Source organism: Ceratotherium simum, chromosome 16 (assembly GCF_057802395.1).
Source record: "Ceratotherium simum simum isolate JZ-2026a chromosome 16, ASM5780239v1, whole genome shotgun sequence".
Taxonomy (NCBI): domain Eukaryota; kingdom Metazoa; phylum Chordata; class Mammalia; order Perissodactyla; family Rhinocerotidae; genus Ceratotherium; species Ceratotherium simum.
In genome coordinates, this window is record NC_141915.1 from 9,106,582 (window position 1) to 9,133,504 (window position 26,923).

Sequence of the window (26,923 nt, forward strand, 5' to 3'; positions counted from 1 at the left end):
TCAGGTGTAGGCTAATACCTCCCGCAAGTGTGTTGGGTCCGCACCAAGGGCCTCATTTGGGAGCCTGTTAGAAATGCAGAATCTCAGGTGCCACTCTAGACCTATCCATTCAAAATCCATATTTTAACAAGATCCCCAGGTGATTCATATGCACATCAAAGTTAGAGACACACAGGGCTAGAAGACAGAGTTTTGCTTTGGTTTTTGTTTTTTTAATGTACTAAATAAAAAGTACTCTGCCTTTGCCTTTAGTTCCCAGTCTCTTCTCTCCAATCAAGAACATTTCATATTCTTTTGCTATCCATATATATCTATATGTATCTCTATGGAGGCGGGAGAGGAGATATCTATGTCTAATGTAGATGTAGACATCTCCTGCCTCTGTACTCTTCAAGTCTCTCTGATGCAGTTATACACAGAGGCGAGGGCTCTTAGGAGTGGTAGAGGGGTGCTGGGCGGGGAGAGGGTTGGGAAAATAGGTCTAATTCTAAACAAAAACACACATCAAAGATGCTTATAGTCAAAAAAATCATCCTTGAAAATCCTTTGAATTACTTCAACGATCAAAGTTCACACGCTTTGGTCTAGTTAGCTTGGAGTCGGCACTCTACGGGGTAGCGATATACTCACAGTATAGGGGTCCCTGAGAACGTGGCCAACTGAGGGGAAGGGCAAATTTACACCACTCCCCTACTCCCACCCACCATGGCAAGCTCGTTCTGGGCTTGACTGGACTGCATAGAATGACCAGAGGAACTGCCTACATTACTTAAGTTATTTCCCTTCTCCCTCTTTTAGGAATGCTTAAAGTTGAATTAGTGTAAATTAAATCATAGTTCACTGTGTGTATCCAGAAAGCTACTTCCCTATGCATCCAGAAACTTCTAACATCCAACTCTTCCTGGAAACTATACCCTTTCTAAGAGCATCTGTATTTTTGTGTGTGTGTGTGAGGAAGATCGGCCCTGAGCTAACATCTGCCAATCCTCTTCTTTTTGCTGAGGAAGACTAGCCCTGGGCTAACATCCACGCCCATCTTCCTCCACTTTGTATGAGACGCCGCCACAGCATGGCTTGACAAGCAGTGCATCAGTGCGCACCCAGGATCCGAACCGGCAAACCCCGGGCCGCCGCAGTGGAGCGCGCACTTAACCACTTGCGCCACCAGGCCGGCCCCTCTAAGAGCATCTGTAAACCCTAGAAAGTCATGGAGATCAATGGCTTCTGCTGAACATCCCTTTACTGTTGCCTTAAATAAGATTTCTGCCCTTCATTTGAATCTTCTCTCAAGTTCAATAAAATGCTGGAATTGTTGGATGTGTGAGTGCCACTTCATCCTCCCCATCACAGGTACCTACACAAGGTCCCAAGTGATGCACGTGCCATCCGTGCTGGCGGTGACACACTCCTCGTTGCTCTTCTTCACCCTAATGCAGGACACGGAGGACTTGTGCTCCTTCAGGGCCTCCTCCAGCTTCTGGGTCTGGCAGCCTATCTGCCACACCCTCACCTGAAAGCCACAAAGCATAGGCTCTTAATACAAACTTAGGCCTTTTGAAGGGATACAAAAACATTCCAAGAGCTTTTTCACCTTCCCTGTGCTTGACTTGTTTCTTTAATTCCCTGATCTCATCTCGGTTGCGTGCGGTGAGAATGCTAAGTTGTAGGACAGAAATATTCCTCTATGGAGCCAGCAAAATGCTACCAATGATCCTACACCTGCTTCTACTTATAGGGCTGAGAAATTTATCAGACGCCCTCTACTAAAACTGATAATGTAAAGGCTGCCGCTAAGCCAAGTGAAACAATATGTCTACTCATTTCTGCTGAGAATTGCTCTCAAATTTCTGGTGCCATCAGGAAATCTCTTGGATACCCAGAGCCATAGTTAAACTTTCACATCAGCTGCTTAATCATTTAAAATCAATGGTTCTCAACCCCATCAAAGCCAACACCCTGTAACAAATATTTTCTAAAATCCCTTTACTATCCTGAAATGAAATTCACAGGTAATACAACTACCTACACATAAAATTTCAAAAACAGTCAATATGATGCCCTAACTGAGTCAGTAAAAGGAAAGTCATTTCGTTTTTATAGTGTGTCCTATAATGGGTAAACACTCTGACACAACTATACCAGAAAACATAATAACGTAGTCAGATACGTATACCTTCTTGTAATGAATATGTTGGATTTATGAAAAATAAGAAGAGCAGAAACTATTTTGTATAAGTCATACAAGACAATGAAAGAACAGTAGTCTGGGTGAACACTAGACTAAAAACTAGCATTAGGATAGATAATAACAGACTACACTTATTTGTACCTGATAAGAGGAAAATAACCTTAAATGAAGAAAGAAAACATTCTAGGACACCTCCTACATTGTCAAAGTAAAGAGAATAAGGAAGCATGAGGTGATCCCAAATGAGCTGGGCCATATTAATTTCTGTGTTGTCCAAATAATTCCCTCTGTTATGACATGGGATGGGATAACAACTATTGCCAAAGAAAACAAATCTCCAACCTTGAAATCCCACCACATGTGGAGGCATACGTTCAGTCTTTAGCATATTCAAATTTTCTAACTAGTATGGTGTGGGCACCAGCCAAACAGCCCTAGGACTGAAACTTCCGATGTGCTGGGAATCAGCTCTTTACTTGTGAGACTGCAGGGAGTTTTGGGTATGCTTAGGGGGAGGGGACAAGGTGGTGGGATTGGGGTCCTCAGGCAATGGCCGTTTACCAATGAAAATGGAAGTACTTGAGTATTTTAGCAACTCCTGCATTTGTACCAGAGCACACCTGCTGACCAGCAGGCCTGGTCTCTAATACTTACAAAGTCCTTGAAGACTCTGCCGTTTGGAAGAAAGGTCTGTAATAGCTGTGGGGAATGGGAGGAGGAGCTGACACTGAAAAGATTGCTGAGCAGGGCCAAGGGCAATGAATATGTAATGTTGTGTTATCTTCAGTCAGCTCTCACCAGCTCAGGCTCAGGCACCTAGAGTGCAGATGTCTGGTCCAAGCCAAGTGTGGGAATCAGCAAGGCAGATAGCCCAAAAGGCTGAGGGAGCAAGCAAGGATGCTGAGGGTGTCAGCAACAGTGTGGCTGAAGGGATAAGGGAAGGGAGTAAAGCCTTGAAGGCAGTGGTAGGCAGAGAACAGGGGGGTTGGTCCAGGGCTGAATGTGTCTACAGAGCACCTGCAGTGTGGCGAGTCCAGAGGGAGATGTGCTCTGAATGCAAAATGCACACTAGGTTTCGAGGACTTAGTACAAAATAAAAAGTGTAAAATATCTCAGTAGTATTGTTGTCTTAACTTTGCACACAGGAAACTGAAGCACAGAGAGGTTAAAGAACACGCCCCAAGGGTGGGCACAAGGGGTGAAGGGATACATTTATACAGTGACTTACAAACAATAATGTACAACTAAAAGTTCACAATGTTATAAACTATTATGACATCAATAAAAAAAAAGAAAAAAAAAAAAAAAAGAAGAAGAAGGAACACGCCCCAGATCACACAAGGTGTTGGAAGGTGGTGGAAGCGAAATCTGAGCCCAGGCAGTGTGACTCCAGAACCCAAACACTCAGCCACTACTCTGCCTGGCCCCAGCTCTGCTCAAGGCGACATCAAGATGCTGTATCTTTCTTCTCCCTGATAAGTCATTCCTGTGATAGCACGAAGAAAAGAAACGAAAAGAAAGTGTCCTGTGTGGAGAAAGGAGAGGCTTTGCAATAGGGAGAAAGCTGGGCAGTAGGGGAGGGAAGACACTGACATGAAAGTGTGAGCGGAAGATGTCTTAGGCTTCTCAAAATGATGGAAGGAAAAGATCGAGTGTAACAATTTTAAAATAATGGTCAAAATGGCTGGGTAGATTAAAGAATTGATTCTAAAGGTAGCATCTCCTTTAAAAGATAGGATAAAGACCATTTATATAACTATGGTCTTTGAAGGAAAAGAATAAATATTTCAAAACTTTGGCAAAACACCAACTTGGATTCATAGCTCAATTCCACACAGAATGCCTTCATGTCTGTATCTTAAAGGTCCTTTCTGTGACTGAATGTAGTTATATGTGTATTTACGTTATTAGAACTTTAATTTATGACGTATTTTAGGATTTCATCAAAATCTTAATTTGGTGCTGTTTGACTCCTAGTACAGGTAAAAAAATTAAGTAAGTGGCCTCCGGTGAGGGAGTTGCTCTAAATCGAGGGCTATTTTTAAAAGATTTTGCTTTCAAGAACAATACCTCTCCTTCCCCACCGCCGCTGATGATCCTTGTACAGTCACTGGTGGTGGCGATGGCCGTCACTCCGATCCTGTGGGCATTGTTAATGACATACATCAACCGGCCTGTCTCTGGGGCGAAGGCTCGGATTTTACCGTCGTCCCATGCTGGCGTGAAAGGGACACAAAAGGCAGCAGGATCAGTATATTCATACTCCCTCCGCAGACTGTTGCTCTCCTACGTCATAAATGAGAGTCAGGGCTGCGGAGCAGTGCTGGTGATGGAGGAAAGAGGCTGGTCCCCTACCAACTGCCAAGAATCATAACCCCCTCTCCCTGATTCCCCAAACTGGTCGCACCTGGCTGAGGGAAATGAGTGGCTTGCCTTAGTTGAGCCTGCCTCCAGGTGCACCCCACTCCAGGAGAGAGAAGTTGGGGTGGGGAGGAAGGGAGGGCTAGCTCCCACCTCTCCCATGAGCTGCAAAATTTGTACATTCAGCTAGCTAGTTGATATTGCATCTGGGATGTATAATTTAACATCTCCAAATAAATGTTGGCTTCCCATCTTTAAACCTGATGTTCCTTCCCCCATTCCCACTATCTTCCCTATCTCAATACAAGTGGCCACCATCCTCCAGTTGCTCAAGCCAAGAACTTCAAAGTCATCCTTGATTCCTCTCTAGTCCATCCACCCAACCCAACCTCCAATCCTTCAGCAAGTCTCATCAGCTCTAGAGTTAAAAAACATCCCAAATCTGGCCACTTCTCAACTCCCCCACTGAGAGCACCCTTGTCCAAGCCACCAGCATCCCTCTCCTGGATTATTATAACAGCTTTCTCCCTGGCCTTAGACTCTTGCTCCCCTACAATCAATTATCCATGCAGGAGTCAGGGTGAACCTCTTAAAATCATGTCACCTCCTTGATCGAGAAATTTCAAAAGCTTTTCCCACTACATTTACAATGAAAATCCAACTCCTTTATCCTCCACAGTAACCAGTCTCTGCTCCCTAACTCTTCAACCTCCTCTACTACCACTCTCCCTGAACCCTCACCCCAATCTTACCCGCTAAGCTCCAGACATACTGGTCCTGTTTCTATTTCTCAAATACACCAAGCAATTTCCCACCTTAGGGCCTTTGCACTTGCTGTTCCCTCTGCCTGGAATGCTCTTACCCCCGGTCTTCACGTGGCTGGCTCCTTCCCATCAGCTTTAGTATCACCTCCTGACCTTAGCAATTTTAAATAGGATGCTCAAGATAGATCCCATCTCAGCAAAAACTTGAGGAAGTGAGGGAGTGAGAAATGAGTCATGGGGCTATCTTGGGAAAGAACATTCCAGGCAGACTAAACAGCTAGAGCAAAGGCCTTATATGCAATCCATTTGAGGAACAACAAAGAAGCAAGTATGGCTAGTGGGGGTGAGCGGCAAGAGACAAAGTCAGAGGTAAGAAGGTGGAGGTGGGGGAGGAGAGAAGGTCATGTACGGCCGTGTGGGCAATTGCAGGGACTTTGTCTTTTACTATCTAAGACCTTTGAGCTGTAGAAATGGCATGACCTGAATGACACTTTCAAAAGAGATTTCTGGCCTCTGTGTTGAGAACAGACTGGGGGAGAAGGGTGGTGAGCAAGGCTAGAAGCAGGGAGACCAGGTAGGATGTTATGAAGATAATCTAGGAGAAAGATGATGGTGGCTGAGACAGGGTGGAGATGATGAAAAGTGACAGAATCTTGGATATACTCTACAGTGAGAGACTTTAGGGACAAATGGATGTGGGGTGTAAGAGAAAAAGGGAGGTGATGATGAGCTGAGGGTTTGTTAGCTGTAAGTGTACTGTAAGCCAAGAGCTCCTGGTGGCCACTACGTAAAGAAGACATGCTCAAGGGAGAGGCCAACACGGAGGAGACAGAGCCAAGAAAAGAGGGGATGAGGTGGGTTCCTGGTATCACCATTTTAATAGCCACACCTAGAAATCATTTTCATTGATGTGAACCAGTGAGTTTATTTTTTGACCACTGGGAAATTGGTATATGGTTTGAACATGAGATGATATGAAGAAATTATTTTATAGGAAAATACTATTTTCAGATATGCATACTGAAGTATTTAGAGGTGGAATATCATGGTATCTATAATTTATGTTAAAATATGTTGGCAAAAAATAATTGAGTTAAAAATAAATTCCCTTTGAGGCATGACTTAGTTTATGTCAGGTTTTTATCTCGGACAACAAAAGAGGTTCTAACACCAGTGCCCTGTACTCACTAAAGCCTCAAATCCATTTCGTAATTGAATTACTAAATTTCCCTGCTGGAGAGAATGCTACATGCTATATGCAGCAGCTTGGGAGAAAAGAAATTGTTATTTGGTTCTTCCTTGTTCAGAAAGTCTCCCAACTGGAAGGGAACTCCAAAGAGAAGCAAGGAGGGGGTGACAGGGGAGGCTGTTCCGGGTTATCCATATGTAGAGACTAGTGTAGAATGAGAATGACAAGAATCAAAGCCATAGGCGTAGCCTGAATCTTGGCATGTGGACGTTACCGGAAATGATGCTCTTCCCGTCTCTCATGAAATCGATGCCGTGGCAGGTCATGTTGGGTACAGTGATCCGAAGCAACTCCCTGTTGGACAGCGTGTGCCACACCCTGATGTCCTTCTTGGCACAGGTGGCAAACAACTCAGCAGTGCCACTGCAAAGAAGCCACCGAAAGACTAAGAGATGCAGCTGTGAAAGATGCGCGTTTCTTAGATACACGTTTGACACTAACGTGTTCTACAAGGATACAGGGAAAGCTGCTTCTTAAGCACCAGTTATCTCAAGGCTTGATGCGCTTACAGACCTCTTATGTAAAACAGCATTTGATGCCCTCAAATTATCTGTGGGCAGTCTTTTGTAGTCTCTTCTCTTGAGAGAGAATTGGGATAAAGTTGCTCAAAAAGGAAATGTCAATTAAAAGTCTTTCAATGTCCTGGTAGACTGGAGGATAGTAAGTAATATTTCTTGAGATAAAATACATCATGGAATATTTATATTAAAAGAGGGTAAACAGGGGCCGGCCTGGTGGGGTAGTGGTTAAATTTGCACGCTCCAATTTGGAGGCCTGGGGTTCGCAGGTTTGGTCCCTGGCGTGGACTGACGCACCGCTTGTCAAGCCTTGCTGTGGCGGCCTCCCATATAAAGTAGAGGAAGATGGGCACGATGTTAGCCCAGGGCCAATCTTCCTCAGCAAAAAGAGGAGGATTGGCAACAGATGTTAGCTCAGGGCTAATCTTTCTCACCGGAAAAAAAAAAAAAGAGGTTAAACAAAGCTTTCCTATAAAGTAGACAATCTTATTAAAATTTCAAAGAAGAAAATGACAAAGGTGCTAGAATTCATGTCTGCAGATAAATTAAAACACTTCTTTTCCTAGTTATGAGAAAATATGAGATTGTGGGCAAGGAAGAGAATCCCAGGGTAATTGGTCTGTTAGGCTTTTTTTGAAAAAAGACAACTTGTAAATGTATTGAAAAATTCTAATATGTCAAAAAATTACAGATTATTCCAATGTGGATGACAAAAAGGAGTAATACTGAGGTACGATAAAATCCATCTGCTTTATAAGTGTGAATTTCTAGCTACAGTCTCTGTGGAGACTGAGCTAACTTTTAGATTTAAGGACTTCTCAAGAAATTTCTACATATCATCAAAATCATATTCATAAAAAGAGAGTCCCTCTCTCTTATTTTAAGGTCTACTTACTTTGGAATCAATAGAAAAATAAGTGAATCTTTTCCACAAATTTAGCTTTGGGGCTTAGAGATAAAATTATAATGCGGGACTAGTTACTTGGAAAGAGTAAGTGCTAGAACAGGACAGCAGATAAGGTGGAGCTCCTTGCCAGACAGTCTTGATTATCAGAGATCAAATCAAGCCAACATTAGATTGTTAATATTTATTTAAAGTAAGAGATGGTTTATATCATATACTGCCTTCAGTGAATGGGCTCCTCCTTTGGGGAAAGTGAGGTCTTAAAGAGGTGTATGGACTCCTCATGAAAATCAAATATCATGGAAGGACTGCACCTAGAGAACTTTCCAAACGCTCCCTACCCTTGATGGACAGTCCACTTCTGCAGGAGTCAAGCCTAGTGCAAGAAGGAGCCATTCAAGTAGTAGATTGTCCTTAGTTTAGGATCTGAGAGGTTGAGTTCCAGAAAAAAACAAACTGACTGGATCAAGATGGTGCACTAGGCCCATGTGCTCCATCCCGCCCATCTAAAACTCTCATGACATGAAGATAGACATAAAGGTAGAGATAGAGATGATCAAGATAAAGATAGAGGTAGAGGCTGACTTAAATGCAGATATAGATATATAGATATACATTTTTTCCCCTAACAATTCAGAAAAGCAGGAAAGATTATCATTAAACAGGATAAATTGAGGATAACATTGAGGATAAACAAAAATCAGCCAGATAAGATTTGTAGAAAAACAAAACCGGAGAAAAACACAGCTCAATAGCACAAGCAGAGAGCGCTTCTTGTAATGATGGAGCAGTGAAGTGGTCACACAAACCTTCCCACAGACAACAATTATAAAAACTGGATAAAATGAACAACAACAAGAACCAAAAATCCTAAAGACACTGAAAACATTTAAAAGTAGACAGAAATCAAGAAGAGTCTACTTTTGTAAAACTGCAACTAGGAAGGGTTAAGAATCATTAGTGTGTGGCTTTCTAACCTGAGGGTGCCCCCAACTCCCACAGAAAAAGATGGCAGAAAAACCATAGTCTTACTGGCTAAAGGTGCCAGAAATCAGAGTGAAGGGAAAATCACCTGGAATATAAAGGGGTAATCCTGGCAGCAAGAGAATCACAGGAGTAAGACCTAAATTCTGATTACAAACACTGCCCAAATTCCTGTCTCACAGCTACATTCTACACATATAGGGGAAACTCTCTGAGGAAAGAAAACCAGACAGCAGACAGTGACCAGAGAGGATTCTACTTTTCTTTTTTTTTCTTATTCTATTGATTTTTTTTAAAATTTTATGTTTGAAGACAAAGCTACATGGGGTCAATCTGACAGTTTCTGGCCTTTTACCTGAATACATTCACCAACTGTGTTCAGCTTGGGTGCAGAAAGCTGAACCTTACAGGCTTAATGTGTCAGAAGAAAGGGCCTAAAGTTAGAAGAACATCTGGAAATTAAGGGGAAATCCCTAGAAGCAAGGAAACTATGGGGAGGATGAGCTCCATCTCTGCATAAATCCTTGGGTAACTGCCAAATTATGCAAGCCCACAGGAGAACCCAGAACCAGTACAAAAAAGTAGCAGGTGGAAGCCATGAGAATACCAGCTGCTGCATACTATGAGGGAGACAAAATTTTCAGTTTGAGTCCAGGACAACAACCCTCAGAGAACACTACAGAATTCAGAGTTACTACAATGCATTATCTATAATACCGAGTTTTCAACAAAAAATAAATCAGACATGCAAAGAAATAGGAAAATATGATTCAGGAAAAATGCAGTCAAAAGAAACAGACTTCAGGTAGACTGAAGTATTGGATTAACAGACAAAGACTTCAAAGCAACTACTGAAAATACATTCAGAGTATTAAAGGAAGCTATGATAGCGATGAATGAACAGATAGGTAATCTCAACAGAGATCTAGAAACTATATATGTATAATATTATAATTATATATCATAACAAATATATATACATATATATGTATATATATATTTTATATGTGGAAAGGACAATAACTGACATCAAAAATTTACTAGATGGGCTCAAAAGATTAGAGATGGCAAAAGAATCTGTGAACTTGAAGGTAGATTAACAGAAATTACATGATGAAAAAACAGAGAAAAAGACTGCAGAAAAATGAACAGCCTAAAGATCTATGGGACAATATCAAATTATTTAACACGTGTGTAATTTGAATCTCAGGAGGATAGGAGAGAGAAAAGGTGAAAAGTTTTGAAGAAATAATGGCTGAAAACTTTCCAACATGGTGGAAAACATCAGCTTACAGATCCAAAAATCTTAACACACCCTAAGCAGGATAAACACAAAGAAAACCACCTCAAGACACATCATAGTCAAACTGATAAAAAACAAAGAGAAAATCTTGAAAATAGAGAAAAATGACACATAATAAGGAGGGAAACAATGATAAGAATATAGAATGACTTCCCATTAGAAACTATGGAAGCCAGAAGGAACTGGAACGATATAGTCAAACTAATGAATGAATAGAAAACTATCAGCCTGGAATTCCATAACCAGTGAAACAACTGTTCTTCAAAAGTGAAGGGCTAGGGCCGGCCCTGTGGCTTGGTGGTTAAGTGTGCGCGCTGCGATGCTGGCGGCCCGGGTTCGGATCCCGGATGCGCATCGAGGCACCACTTCTCTGTCCATCCTGAGGCCGAGTCGCACATACAGCAACTAGAAGGGTGTGCAGCTATGGCATACAACTATCTACTGGGGCTTTGGGGGCAAAAAATAAAATAAATAAAATCTTTAAAAAAAAAACAAAAAAACAAAACAAAAGTGAAGGGCTAAAAAATGATGTTTTCAGGTAAACGAAAACTGAGAGAATTCTTCAACAGAGACCTAAATTTTTAAAAAATGTTAAACAAGTTTCTTTAGGCTGGAAGGAAATGACACGAGATGGCAATTTAGATATTTAAGAAAGAATCAAGAGCATCAGAAATGCTCATATATTTGGGTAAGGAAAAAAAAGGCATATTCTTTCTTTTCTTTTCTTCTTTTAAATTCTTGAATATTTATATTATTTAAAGCAAAATTTATAATATTGTATTGATGGATTTATAATATAAATAGGTATATATGAAAACAATAGGACTAAGGATGGGGGCAGGGTTAAGGGAAAAATACTGTTTCAAAGTTCCTATACTGTATTTTACTTGAAGTAATTCAATATTAACTCTAAGTAGACTATGGTATTTTAAAGATGCATATTTTTATCCTTAGAGCAACCACTAAAAAACTAATGCAAAAATATATAGCTAGAAAGCCAATACGACAATTAAAATGGAATGATAAAAATATTTGATTAACACAAAAGGAGACAGGAAAGAAGTAAAAGAAGAATGAAGAACAGATGAGATAAAAGAAAACAAATAGTAAAACCAAAGATTTACAATCAGATCAAAAATTGTATTAAATGCAAATGGACTAAACATTCCAAATAAAAAGCAGAGATTATTAGATTGGATGGAAAAGCAAGAACTAATTATATGCTGTTTCAAGAGATGTACTTTAAATATAAAGACATAATATATTAAAAATGAAAGGATAAAAAAAGATATACAATGCAACGAGTAAGAAAGCTGGAAGGAGCATATTAATATCATACAAAAGAGATTTCAAATAAAAGAGAATTACTAGAGACAAAGAGGGAGACTTAATAATGATAAAAATATCGATATATCAGGAAGATATAACAAATATACCTAATAACATGTGTTCAAAATATATGAAGCAAAAACTGATAGAAATAAAGGTATAAATCTACATTCATCGCTTGAGACTTTAACAGTAACGATCTCAGTAACGAATAAAACTACTAGACAAAAGTCACTTAGGATAAGAAGATCTGTATGATATTAACAACATTTAAAGTTTCCATAAAGAAAAAAAAATGACCTCCAAAGTACATATTCAATTATTCCATTAACATAAAGTTCAAAAGAAGGTAAAATTAATCTATGGGGCTAGAAGTTAGGTAGTGATTATCTTTAAGGAGGAAGGTGAGGATAGTGATTGGGAGGGATGTTTTAAGGAGATGGAAATGTTCTATTGCTTGACCAGAGCGGTAGTCATAGAGGTGTAATATTTCATGAGGTGGTTACTTATGATTTATGTACTGTATGTCTGTATATTATACTTCAATACAAAGTTCATTAAAATTCTTTTTATTCCTAGTCAAAATATCATTCAAGTCTGAGGGTAAAACAAAGATATATTCAGGTAAGTAAGGAGCAAGTTTTCTATACACAGACTGTCTTGAAAGAATTACCAAAAAAAAAAGAATCTAAGAGGGAGATGTGTGGAAAAAAAAGAGAGTGATAAAAGCAAAGAAAAAAAATTAGAGTTAAATCTAAGTAATTAATGGTAAAAAACAATAATAATATAATCTGGATCTATAATTCCAAATAATTTTAGCATGGGAGATGATGAGGGAAAGGTGAAGAGGGAAATAAAATATGCTGAGACTCTGGCTTTTTTGGAAGATAGGATATAAATGTTGGTTAACTGTAGTCTTTGACAGAAAAATGAGTTTATATATGTGTATTAAAAATTCAAGGGTAGCCACTAAATGAATAAAAATAAAATTAACAGTTTCCAAGTCATGTGCAGTGGGGAAGGAGAAGCCTGGATCAAATAAAACATAATCACTATAACAAAAGATCAGAAAAGGAAAAAAAAAAAAAAAAGGAAGCAGGTTAAATAGAAAATATCTATAAATTTATTAGATAGCAATAAGTATAAATAGATTAAATTCTGTTAAAAGACCAAGACTTACCTAAAATTAAACAATACTAATAGGCTGAAAATAAGGAGTTGGAAAAAGACGTACAGTTTCCTTTGCTACAACGTGTGTGTCTGTAATGTATAATAGCTCATGTGCAATTGGTAAATAGGCAAATGATAGCAGAATACTGAAGAAGTTGCATTGGTCCATACATATTTTTTCCCAATATATTAATGTTTTGATATACAAAGTAGGAGCAACTGAAAACAAAGTACATAAACACAGCTAAGTTAGCAAGTAGAGGAAGAACGCAGTCCCCAACATGATGCTTCTTTACTCCAAGTTCTTCCTTTTCCCTCAGTCGCCTCCACAACTTAGCAGGGAGAGAAGGAGGGAGCAAAGGGGTCGTGGGTAGTGACTGCTAGTAGGTGTCTTTTTGGGAAAATGAAATGTTCTAAAATTAGATTATGGTGATCTTTGCAAAACTCTGTAAATATGCCAAAAAAACACATTGAGTTGTATGTTCTAAATGGGTGAACTTTATAGTACATAAATTATATTTCAATAAAGCTGTTTAAGAAAAAAGAAAAAGACGAAGCACAAACCTGAATAGATTAATAACTATATAATAAATTTTAAAAAGATAGTTAAAAACTTACCCTTATAAAAGGCACCAGGACGAAATAATTTTACAGATTGATTCTACCAAGCTCCTTAGAGAAAGAGGAAAAAGTGAGACAGAGAGGAAATGACCAATTTTCAAGTGAAGATTCACCTAATGGGAGGCACCAGCCATTTTCACTCTTAGAAATATTTGGAAGAGCTTAATCACATGACTCAGGGAACCAAACTACACTTCATGATCTTAAGGACTGAGTTTTCAAAATGAGTCTTGCTACCTGCAGAACAGTGATTTGAGTTTTGTAAATGCAAGCTAACTACTGAGGAAGTTCAGAGCAAAAACTGCCTGACCAACTTCATGGAATGAATCTCACCAAAGACAAAACGTTTTTCAAAATCAAATAATGGTAAACTATGACTGAAGCTCTTTTTGATATCAGAACTGCTGATGGTTGTTTCACTTGTTTTGTGAGGGATTTACCAAGAAATACAGCAACTAGGTCCACAGACGTCTTATGCCCACCACCATAAAGTCTGCCAAATCTAGAAGACCCAAGATGAAAAAGGCACTACTGAGCTTTTTGCAGACGATATCGAGAAAACATAAAAAGTTTTGCCCGTCTATTTACCCTTTCCATGATGGATTTATTAGAAAAGTCAACATTCTAAAGAAGCCCAATATAAATCTGAATTATGAAAACTAATATAGCAGCACAGTGAAAGCAATAGAGAGTCTATTGAAATAATTCACTACAATAGAAAAAGTTAAGGAGAAAAAAATCATAATTATATTAATAAATGTTGAAAATACATTAATAAAATTAAATTTCCTTGCACACTGCATCAAATCGCCACGTTCTTGTTTTTAGGGGCAAAAATATTTTCCTCTTCTACTTACAATGGAAAGACAATGTCCTGGACAGCTTCAAAGTGACAAGTTGCAATGAGAGTCTCTTTGAAATCTGTGAAGTTGACACGATAAATGTGTGATTCTTCTGTTCCTACAAAAAACTGGTGTCCTTCCCCTCGAAGTGTGATAGAAGTGATGCCACCTTGCAACTGGATTTTCCTTTAAAAAGAAGCAAAAAGGTGAAGTAGATTCACTCAATTGATGAGTATGTATTTATTAACCATCCGAAGCATTACAGGTTACAAATCAGGTATATGAGCTGGGGCATGCCTTCAAGGAAGTGACACAATTCGAAAGGCAGAAGTTACTCATAATAGTGGGTACCCGTAGTCAGCAAAGGGAGAGGCAAGCATAGGTTACAATAGTCAGAGAAGCTTCATCAGTGAAATATAGTCTGAAAGGGTTGTGCAACACAGGTAGGATTTGGATAGAGAGAACATTCCAGGCAAGGCTGTGGGCACAAATGACCATGTCAATTAAATACTTTATTAATTCTATTTCTGGGAAATTATCCTAAAATCAGGGGAAGAAAACATTTATGTCAAAGGATGTTATTATAATGTTATTTAAAAGAGTGAAATGTTGGAAGCAACCTAAATATCCAATTGTAGTGGAATGGTTAAATGATCGATGGGACAGCAACTGCAAAGAATATTTGCCTAGCCATTAAAACCACATTTAAATGATTATGGAGTATACATATTTTTTACCATGATAATTTTAAAAAGATTATGTAGTAATATTGAAAATATGTATTATGTTTGTGTTAAGTAAAAAATCAGAATACAAAATTATATATAAAATAAGTACAATTATTTTAAAAGTTATATGAATAATGTAGACAAGAAGAAATAACAAAATGTTTATAGCGGCTATCTTCACTAGAACTTTGAGAAGATTATCTTTATCTTCTTTCACATTTCAGATCCCCCTGCTCCCCAAATGTTTAACAAGTATGAACTTTAAAAAAAAAAGAATATATAAATGAATGAGGCTCTAGAAACCCAACCTTGCTCTGCAACTCATTTAGCTTTGACAATAAGAACTCAATGGGGGATGTTGTGCAAGGAACCAGCAAGGGAAATGCAGTATTTTACAAAGATTCACTTGTTGGTGGGACACAGAATGGTAAATGAAGCAAGGATAGACGCCAAGCCATATCCCAGCTCCTTCACTAACAAGAACTCTGTGCCTCTGGACAAGTTGCCAGAAATCTCTAGGCTTCAGTTTACTCAACCACAGAGTAATTCCTTCTTTACAGGGTTGCGGTGAAGATTAGAGATGATAGAGGTAACGTACAGGAGCCCATAGGGGGCAGCCAAGAAATACTGACTGTTGGCACCAGGGCTCCCTAGAAGATAGGTGGAGCCCAGCGCTCAGGGGCAAGGCCAGGGGTCTCTGCACTCCTAAGGTCTGTTTTATCTTACTCCTCTCCTCTCCAGTCCCACGACCTCTCATGTGAGCTGCCTTCTCAATCTACTAAAACCCAAGGAGGCAGAAATCACTGCATCCAGTTTGAGCCTATGCTGTCACACAGGGTTTTTTGGAGACATTTATAGCACAAATCTTGTAATAACTGCTTTGAGTCTAATTATCTTCATTACAATGGGACCACTTGTGTATTAAAAACAAGGAGTTAAAAAATTAGGGGGTTGATTTACTATACTCACTTCACGTGTCCAGAGTCTACCCAACATCGTTCTTAAGTTGCCTCCCGCTCTTATTCCCCTTCATACAAACACAAAACTGGTCCAAACATATTCCCAATAAGACCTATTCTGAGCACTGAATTTAAAATTGCAACCTGTCCCCTGTCTGCCTTCAAAACCGAGCCCCCTTACTCCACATCCTACTCCATCGTCTCCATTGTACTCATCACCGGTTCATACTATGTACTTTACCTGTTTACTGTTTATTGTCGTTTCCCTCATGCTGGAATGTAAGCTCCGTGAGGGCAGGGATTTTTGTTTCTTTTCATTCGTTGTTTGATTTATTCATTGATAGATCCCAAGGACCTAGAATAGTGCCTGGTACATAGTGAGTGCTCAATACAGATTTGTTTGAATGAAGACAGCTGATGCTTGTTTCTACAATGCGTATGCAACTACCCCTGGCTCCCTTGGAGCTGGCAGAGCCCACAGGAACATGTCTAGGGGTGTCTGGATTTTGTTGAAGCTAAGTTCAAGTTCTATCTCTGGTCCTCTGTGAAGCATCTTTCCTGACCTCTCCATCCCAACAAGATCACTCCCTTCTCAGATCTTCTCTACAACATCCATGATATATTTTACTTTATCTGGACCATGAGATTTGTGTTTATATATTATCTAGTATTATAGTGAATTTTCATTGTGTATATACCTCATCCCCAAACCAGACTGTAAGTTAAAATAAACTGTATTTTATTTTTTTAGTAGCATCTGGCACATTGGTTTGGAGGAAGGAGGTGCTCAATAAATTCTTGTTAATGAGAATGTATAAGGTTTCATTTCATTTTATTTTAATTAGATAAGCCATGAAAAGTACATAGCATAGTATCTGGCCCATAGAAATAGCTGGTGAATGTCAGCTATTTATATTAAAACTTGTATTCAAATGCTTTAACTAATAGCAGAGTGCCTGGCACATAATAGGTACCCATTGCATAATAAATCTCATTGAATAAACCAATTTTGAAACTTTGAAATTTGAGGTTATTGGTTGGATAAGTTTATAACAGCATATTTCCTCTGTCATGGCTCAATGTATTAGCTAAATGATAACTTACATATTTATTAGAAGGGGCAGTATCCCTGTGGGTAATAGTGGACCACTTTGGCTTAATTCAACATAAGTCATTGTCTTTTCATTGGCAAAGAAACTACCACCTACTGTGATTCCAACTACTCATTTTAACAGCAAGATGAGATTCTTTAACCAAATATCCCTTTGCCAATATCACTTAGTTGCTGGCTTTAAGCAAACCTCCCTCTGGTGGGTCTCTCCCCATCTCCCCATCCCAACCCTGTGGGGCCTGGAACTTACTTGATGGGTTTATAGCTGGGGCTTTTACAGAAGACCAGCAACCCGGCGCCAGAGCCCACCAACAAACCTCCCATCTTCAGGCACTTGATAGCCGACACTCCCTAGGGGGAGAAACAACAGTAAGAAAAAGGCCAAATGGTTTCATGACTAAGAATCAGTGTGTGACCGGACACAATGAGCATGGCCAAGGCCGAGTCAATGCTGCCACACGTTGCTTGGACGAGCTCATGAAGGTATTGCCAGTGATGCATCCCCGGGCTGGCCGAAAGGGCTCAGTGCCAACAAGAAGCTGGTGTGCCAGGAAGCAGCCCTCCTGGTCCTGCAAGGAGCAAACACGATTCACCAAACCTTCTCCCTTTAAAACCACCTGCGCATTTTTAATCTAGTAAAAATCAACCCTTTTATATCCACTCAAATGCAGTTGGAACAGAAGGCATAAGCACAGCCACAGCAACGAGTTCCTCAGTTGCCACTGTTTTCACCAGAACTTAATAATGCAGAGACCATATTCAACATCCAGGGAAAGCACAGAAGGCTCCTTATTGTTCACTTTTCTGAATTAAAGCCTGCAGTTAATTATAGGAAACATTTAAATTCAAAGGGGACTTATCATGGCCATTTTATAGCACCTACTATGAAGTTCTAATTTTAAAATGTGCATGACCAACAATTTTATTTTAAAACATTCCATGATACTATAGCTAATGACTTTATAGATTTGTGTCTTAATAAAGCTTGAATATTTCTAAATAAATATTATGTCCTGTCAAGTTACTTTAAATTGAATTTTGCCTGTTTTGCCTCAAAAGGCATTTCATGATGTTTGAGAAGAGAAACCAAGGCTCAAAAATATGAAGGCATGGACCAGAAGTATATGCTCTCCTCTCCTGCACCCCACCCCCAACTCGAGATGTGTCACAGCAGGACAACGGGATGAATGCCTGGCCCACGAGGAGACGGCCCTGGAGCGAATATTCTCAGCATTTGTTCGGGGACTTGGGGAAGCAAGGGACAGAGTTCAACAGAGCCTCAAAGGTACGTATGTTCAATTTCTAAACTCACTTTTTTGAAACTATAGATGATATCGCTCAAGTGCGCAGGTTCTGGAGCCAGTCAGCCTGGGTTCAAATCTCAGCTCTACTACTCGCTAGCCATAAGATCTTAAATGGCACGTGCCTCAGTTTCCTCATCTGTGGAGCAGGGATGAAAATGGCACCTATCTCACCAGACTGTGGTGAGGATCAAATGAGATAACACAAGGAAGGTGCTTTGCTCCATGTCTGACACATCATTTGTTGAGAATGTACTGTTTTTAATACGATGATGATCATCGTTATCATCTTCTTCCTCGTTTTAGTGCTGTCTGCCTAATAGGTCCATTTGAAACCATTCTAATTCTTTACCTTTCTAACCATAGAGCAAACATTTAAGTAGAGTTTCAAAATGGGTAACTGCCCAAGATCACTTGATATTCCAACCAAATGTCTTCACTAACACCTTATATCCCTTCACCCCATTAAGCATTATTTTCTTTCCACTTGTATAAAAGGCACCTTGGAACCATTGCTTTGTGGAATTTACCGTCAGACCTAAATGGTCAGGAATTAAAGCATCCATAGTGCCACTATGGATGGCACTTAAGTGACAAAGGTTGGAGGAACATTAAGACAGCCAGCATCTTTTCTGGAGAGGCACTTAGAGCCCAGGTGCTGGGGAGGCAAAAATATCAAGATGAGTCATTTTCACATAGTGTTTTATGGGGCCCTTTGGGGATGTCTCAGGAGTTAGGACTGTCAGGGCTCTAATCCTTGTTCTCCTTTAACCTGATCTGCTTTGCTTTTATCTGTTTAATATATTGGAATCCCTCTCCTAACAATAATTTTAAAAACATTGATGTGGACTACACCTTGATCTCCTGTGGGATTATTTCTAAACTCTTCTCTACCTATACTACAGTTTTCTTCTATTCTTATGCATCACCTTAAAAGCTTGAATATTAAATGATTGTGTGGTTAAGAAAACTCTGACATCTTCCCAGGAACATACTGCAATATTTCAAAGCTTCTTGGGAATATCTGCTAAGAGGAGAAGTGTCTAAGCTTAGTTAGAACCATCTGTTTTATTATCAGACATGAGATTGGCAGGTACAGAACCTAGCACAAGCTTTCAAATTCAAAGTTTACTAGAAACAGCCCTTGTAACTTTCTGGGGTACTGGAAATAGCAGCACTTATCCTGTAAAATTATCCTTTGATCAAAGGCTTTTATTTTGGTTTAAATATCAAAGTCTCTCACTGGACTTTTAACCAGAATTGTTAGGAATTCTACAAATATAAACAATCAATAATTTCTAGGTCTTGCTCATGACTTATAACGTCGGCTGAGGCTAAAATCTAAGATCTAGTTAATACATTAGATAAAAATTATGTAGATATATTCTTGTAGATCAAAGAGCACATGTCTCTTACATATGGCAACAGGGTGGCCCAAATGCTGGAACCAATGTGGTTACAAATCACAAGGCCACAGGTCCTGTGCTTTAAAGATACGAGAAAACTTGCAGTTCTGATTCCTTAATTGAGGACACCTAGGAATATCTTTGCCCTGAATATAAACCACAGATGAGGGCTTAGTGAACTAGTCACCGCACTTTGAAAATGTAGGTGTGGCCTTGGGTACATCACAGGCTTTTTCATTTTTCCACAGACTCTTTCTTAATGTAAGTCTGTGCTGCCAGTGGAGGGAAGAAATCACTAGAAAACGGCAGGGCAGAGCAGACTTGGATGGTCTCTACTCACCAGACTGAATTTGTCCTTTACAGGCCCAGTGTCTGCCAGCAGTTTAGTCCTAGGGTTCATTTTTAGGATATCTCCAGTTGTGGTGCCAAGGTAGAAAAAGCTGTCATCACTGGCCATCTGGGGATCAGAGAGAAAAAGAAATTTGAAGACCTGGGTTTCCTCAGTGATGCCCACGAGCCCCTGATCGGGGATGAGATGAGCTTTCTCTGAAACCCCAAGAAGATCTATGAAGGTGTTCATGGCTACTTCTATTTCCTCAGACTCAAAGATGCATAAGAACAGCTCTGAGGGGAGCAGAATCAGGGCCAAACTCAGAACTGGAGGAAATATTAGAGTCCAATTAGCCTGTGCATTTCACTTGAAGTCTACTTGTGTCTGATGTTAGTACAATGTTGGTCTGCCGGTTCCAACTCCTGAGACACCTCTAAAGGGCTCCTAGAATGAAGGTGTCCTCCTCCAAAGAGAATATGTATTTGCTTTTTCTCATATTTTCCAAAGCCTATATTCATAAAATGACTATGCATTAAACAAGAGGAACAATTCAAAGGAGAATGGAGTTATATGTATGAATCCACATTAAAAATATATGAATAATTCTTTTTTATGGAAGAGACTGCATTTCAACAATGTTTTCATTGTTAGAAACTTTATTTCTGGTGGCAGAAATAACATAAGTGGCATAGGGATGTGCAGTGGGCTCTGAGTGCTTCCTGGCTGTACTGCTTCCCCCGAGGTGAGGCAGGTTGCCGGTGTCTGATGGCAGCCCAGGTCCCAGTAAAACAAGAACTACCCAGAGCTGTGTCTAGGCAGCTCCTCTCCCACTTCTGAAAGGAGCTCCAGAAGTGAGACTCTCCCTCACCTGAGCCCCCTCAATATCCCATATGTCCAGACCTCACCTCCCCACCTCTGCCCAAGGTACGTGTATACATGTATCCACACACACATACACACATCTTGGTCAGTACTGTTAACAAGAACTTGTAATGACAGTTACTTTCTTAAATAACACTTAAAGTAGTACTTACTGTCAGACACATGACGATTCTTTTCATCTGTCCTGTTTGGCACTCAGTTGGCCAGATTTTTCTATTTGGGAGATCCAGTTCCCATACTCGAATTGTCCCACTATAGAAAAGAAACTCACGGTCAAAAGGTACTCATTTAAGAACCGCTTCATCTCTTCTCTGTCTGTATTCTCTTGAAGGAGAAGTTGAAGGCAAGAGAACTAGGCATGTTTGAGGGTTGTTATGGCCTAGTGCTCTGCATAAGATCTTCCTCTCAATCCTCAATCCCACGCTGGGAGGTAGGTTTTATGATCCCCCACTCCCCAAATGAGAAAACACAGAGCCTATACACAGCAGAGCAAGGATTCAGACCCTGCTCTCTCTCACTTTGAAGTGCACACTCTATCCGCTATAATGAAGACAAACATACAAATAAACAAGTAAACAAATGAAGAACAAACCAGAGTTCATTAAGTATGTTTCTTTCAAGGTATTGAGTTGTGAAACTAGCCCTGGTGGCCTAGTGGTTAAGATCCAGTGCTCTCACCACCATTTTTCCCGGTCAGGGAACACCACCACCCATCTGTTGGTTGTCATGCTATGGTGGCTGTGTATTGCTGTGATGCTGAAATCTGTGCCACCAGTATCTCAAATACCAGCAGAGTCATCCATGGTGGGCAGGTTTCAGCAGAGCTTCCATAATAAGACAGACTAGGAAGAAGGATCTGGCTGCCCACTTCTGAAAAATTTTGCCATGAAAACCCTATGAATAGCAGTGGAGCACAGAGGATGGCACAGAAAGACCTGGCAGGGTTCCACTCTGCTGTACACAGGGTCGCCAGGAGTCAGAATTGACTTGATGGCACTAACAACAATGAACTGAGTTGTGAGGAAATTTTTTTAAAGGGAAGTACTCCATTATGGAGAGTCCTGTCTTCAAAGAGGAGAAATGAGATGAAACAACTAAAATTCAAACAAAATCAGCACCTCAGACAAGACTTGGCATACAGTTGGTATTTAATCATTGTATGTTGAGTTAATCTGAATTAATAATTCTATAAAAATATCACAGTGAATATCACAAAGACTTCAGCTAATACCCTAAGGCAGAAAAGACTAATTTAAAAATTAGTCTTGATCTATTGATCAGGGCCGGCCCCGTGGCCTAGCAGTTAAGTGCGTGCGCTCCACTGCTGGCGGCCCAGGTTCGGATCCCGGGCGTGCACCGACACACCGCTTCTCTGGCCATGCTGGGGCCGTGTCCCACATACATCAGCTAGAAGGATGTGCAGCTATGACATACAACTATCTACTGGGGCTTTGGGGGAAAATAAATAAATAAATAAAATCTTTAAAAAAAAATATATATATATAGATCAAATTCAGTCTTCCTTTTTTTTTTTAGTCCTCAGAGTAATGCACATAGTAAGTACTCAATAAGTATTTTGAATGTACCTCCAAATTTTTTAAAAAATCAGCTTTTCCATGGCCTTCTTGGTAGATGTCATTTGGATGCTGAAATATTAGAATTTGTAGGACATCTCATGGGGGACAATATAATGGAATACCCGAAATTGGGACCATCATGGAGAACCCAGTGTATAGGGTAGCCATACCAGAAATCTTACTTAAGTGCTAACATTTTCTGTTTTCAGTGTCATATGAAATTAAAGCAGATCTCTAATATAGACTGTCCTACAAAAATTTTTTTTGGTTTGGTTTAAATTCAAGTTTTGACTCCTGGAGAAATGTTGTCCACGGACATCAGAATGGGCTGATGCCTGCTGTGTAAGCAGCTGCTGGGCAGCAGAAAGACCCCCATAAAACCAACCACTCTGCAAACCTGAAAGGAGCTGAGGAGCTTCATGGTCATGAGTAGCCTCTGAAGATGGGGTAGGCATGGTCAGCTGCTCTAGGATCAGAGTACTGTCTTAATAAGATTCACTCCTTAGGGGCTGGCTTTCATGCCAGCCAGTTAGTTTCAAGGCCTCTGAATAAATCCTTCCTCATAATTAGCCATGGAGCAAATGCGTGCTGCATATCACAAGGTGGGGACAGAAAACAGTACAGATGTACGACAGCACACGTTCTTACTCTGGCTGGAATAGTAACCAATGACGTGTGCCTCTCGCAGGACACCAGAGATGGGTTGAAAAGCACAGTTCCATCCAACATATACTTCGACCCTACATTTACAGATTTCTGACATTAGAACTGGTATATGACATAAAAGAGGATGCCTTCATATGGGTTTAACCTTCACTTCAAACTCTAAACAGGGCTCTCATTGAATCTGTGAATCTGTAAATTAATTTCTTCTGTCAGACAGACGCTGGCCTCTGTTCAGACCTTCAGCTTGGTCCCCACTAGCTGGGTAAAGCTGACCCTACCGGAAATTCTCTCATATGGCTAATAGTCAAACATGTGAAACTTCCTGGCACAGTTCATCCACGAATAGTCATTTCATGAGACCTTAATCAAGAGCAGGTGGTAAGAAACATCAACTAGTAAGTGAATCTGTGCAACTGTGCAAATTCCTCTGAGTAAGGACTGTAGGTAATGTGTTATCAGTAACAAACACACCAGAACCTGAAAGGAGTTTAGCAGACAAGCAGAACCCTTTCAGTAGGAGGCACAGAATTTTCAAATAACCATATTTAAAAGACTTTCAGCTTAAAGGATTTTTAATGACTACAAAATAATGAAATGTATGGCGTATGATATTTTTCCAGGACTAAAAACATATTCCCGCAAAGTGGAATCACCATGTTTTCTGCACAAGCAAATACAGTCATTTACGAGTTCTGAAAACCCCGACTGCAGCCACGTACTTCCCAGCAGTAATGAACATCTCGTCCCGGCACCTCGAGAAGACCACCGTGGTGGCATTCCCAACGTTGAGGCCGGCCGCCGGGCTGCCGCAGATGGCGTCTCTCTTGTCTATGCTCCACACCACCACACTGCCAACACGAGAGGGGCAAAGTGGTCAGGGGAAAACAGGCTTGCAAAACAAGAAACAGCTCTTTTAGTGGTTCTAGAAAGAAAAATATAATCACAAAGCAGGTTACTTACAAAGGAACACAACAATTACACTGACCCCCAGAAATCTCTCAGTCACACTCGATATTAGAAGATGAATGGGTAACACTTAAAAAGTTTTGAAGGAAAATGATGATGAGGCCAGAAATCAGTAAGCCTGTCAATCAAGTCTGATGCTAAAATAAAGGCATTTTCAGACATGCAAGGCATAAAAGTTTACCACCCCGTTATCTCATGTAAGAGATTTCCTTGGGGAAGTACTCCAGCCAAAAAAAAAAAAGTGCAATAAAGATGATGACATAAGGCTGTGTTCTTAAACTTGAACGTGTAGCAGGATCACATGGAAGGCTTGTTAAAGCGGAGACTGCTAGGACCCGCCCCCAGAGTTTCTGATTCAGGAGATCTGGGGTGGGCCTGACAATTTGCTTTTCTAAAAAGTCCCAGGTGATGCTGTTGGTCTGGGGACCACACACTTTGGGAAGCACCCCTTTAGGTTACATTTCCGTCTTTCTGGGTGCAATCATACAACTTCGTCCTAAATTGGATAGTGTTTGGATAATAATACCAAAAATGCTGGTGAGGGCTATAATGTTAAAAATTTAAATAAAAGTTTTAAAGAAAAAGAATGCAAATGTTACAAACTTTGTTAATGTAAAAACATGCCTATCTATATTTCCCAAATTTTCTACATGTGGAGTGTATTATCATAGGTAGTCTAAAATCAAAGTATAACCAAGATCTCCAGGAATGGGGAGGTAGGAGGTTGTATAAGACCTATAAATTATTGTTTTTTCTTAGTAGGAAATTGGTAGGTACCATCTAAAGTGGAAAAATTGAAAGCATATCACTTAAAAAGTTATGATGATAAGTAGATGAACCAAAAAAAAAAAAAGACTCTTAAAACCAAGTACCTCATACCCAACAGAAATGAAAACAAACATCCAGACAAAATCTTGTATATGAATGTTGACAGGAGCATTATTACTAATAGCCTAAAAGTGGAAACAACCAAAAAGTCCATCATCTGATGAATGGATAAAGAAAATGTGGTATATTCATACAGTGGAATATTATTTGACAATGAAAAGAATGAAGTACTGACACATGCCACAGTATGGATGAACCTTGAAAACATTACGCTCAATGAAAGAAGTCAGTCACAAAGGACCACATATGGTATGATTCCATTTATGTGAAATGTCTAGAACTGGCAAATCTATAGACACAGAAAGTAGATTAGTGCTTGCCTGGGGCTGGGAGGGTAGTGGTAGAGCAGGAATGGAGAGTGACTACTAATGGGCATAGAGGTTCTTTTTCGGAGTGTTGAACATGTTCTAAAATTGATTGTGGTGATGGTTGCCCAACACAACATAAAAAATTTCCTTGAGGAAGTATTCTGGCAAAAAAAAAAAAAATCCCACTCAACTAGCCACTATACTAGAAATCACTCAACTGTACACCTTAAATGGGTGAATTTTATGGTATATGAAATATATTTCAATAAAGCTGTAAAAAAAGAATCCAAGTGCCTCCAGAGAGTAGCACTCTTCATGGTGGAGGGGATACGAATTTTGAATCCTGCTGCATAGTAGGACAACACACTTTCTTTATAAGCCATGGACAGGTATAGATTTAATTTTTCAAACACAACTTTAAAATTTAAATATAAATAAAAGGCACTGACATAGATAGAGAGTTGGCCAAATAAATTCCAGCACACCCGTATAATGGAATACCATACAGTCATTGCAAAGAGTGATATGTATGTCTATATGCATAGACATAGAAGACATCCTTGGTATAAAGTTAATCAAAAAGCAGGTTGTATTACAACATGGATAGTACGATAACATTAATGCAAAAAAAGTTTCATAAAAAGGTTGCAAAATCCTATAAAAAATACATGCACAAGCAAACTGTAGAAAGTCCACTGCAGTTCCCAGCATCCCTTCTGTTCCTCCTCCTCTGCGTAGAAGCCAGGTGGTTTGGGTAGAATGGACCCTCCCACAGGTTCACGGTTGACCCCTGACTGTCCAAAACCAGTGGCAGAACCCCATCCTCCTTGCCACTGTGACTACTCAGGGATGGGCATATTGCATTTTCCTGTCTTTAGACCGGTTTTTCTTCCTGTCTTTAGAAAAGAAGCTTTCTTTAGAATGTTTTTCTCAACATCCCCCAATTTTCTGCAAGCAAATTTTAGATAGCCTAAAATTAAGCTTGAAATGACAGAGGAAACGAACAGTTTTGCAGATTAACCTTGGTTAAGGGGCCATTTTTTCTCCCCCAAGGCCCAGCCTTGGCATCTCTCTGGCATGCGCTAGGGGTAGCCGCGGCCTAATCGCCAAGCTCCAAGAATCTCTGGGGGTGGCACCCAGGCGTCAGGAGTTCTAAATTTTCCTCAGGTGATTCCAGTGTGCACCAAGATTGAGAACAATTGCTTTAAGTTGAGCTAAGAATGTTAATGGATGGCTTCTGGATACATTTCTTATCAAAAACAGTCCAATGGGGATGGCCCAGGGAAGGTGTGACTGCTTCCACGGCAAGGGAATGACTATTAGAGGAGTAAATCTCATGAAAACTTTGTGGACTTGCTGAATATGGAGAACTGTCAATGTGTGACTACACACACATGTAAATTTCCTCTGTAAAAACCTGTGAAGCTCAAACAAGAAAATATCTGTAAAACGGCACCAAAGTATTAAATCCTACACAGACCTCAGGTTGTTATTTTTCTTCTACAGACTATGTTCCTTGATTGTTCTTCCTAATACAATGCTTTTAAATACTTTTTTTCCCCAATTT

General features: G+C 39.9%; 1 protein-coding gene across 1 annotated transcript in view; it reads right to left on the reverse strand.

Moving 5' to 3' along the window:
* The window catches only part of CFAP52 (cilia and flagella associated protein 52), a 43,504-nt gene that overhangs the window by 5,354 nt on the left and 11,227 nt on the right, over window positions 1-26,923 (reverse strand). Inside the window, exons 4-11 of the mRNA XM_004433067.3 lie at window positions 23,914-24,042; window positions 21,104-21,203; window positions 20,079-20,195; window positions 17,282-17,382; window positions 14,249-14,419; window positions 6,777-6,925; window positions 4,259-4,404; window positions 1,359-1,510 (exon numbers count right to left, since the gene is read on the reverse strand). Of these exons, the coding sequence (XP_004433124.1) occupies window positions 1,359-1,510; window positions 4,259-4,404; window positions 6,777-6,925; window positions 14,249-14,419; window positions 17,282-17,382; window positions 20,079-20,195; window positions 21,104-21,203; window positions 23,914-24,042 (1,065 nt within the window). The remainder of the gene's footprint in view (window positions 1-1,358; window positions 1,511-4,258; window positions 4,405-6,776; window positions 6,926-14,248; window positions 14,420-17,281; window positions 17,383-20,078; window positions 20,196-21,103; window positions 21,204-23,913; window positions 24,043-26,923) is intronic.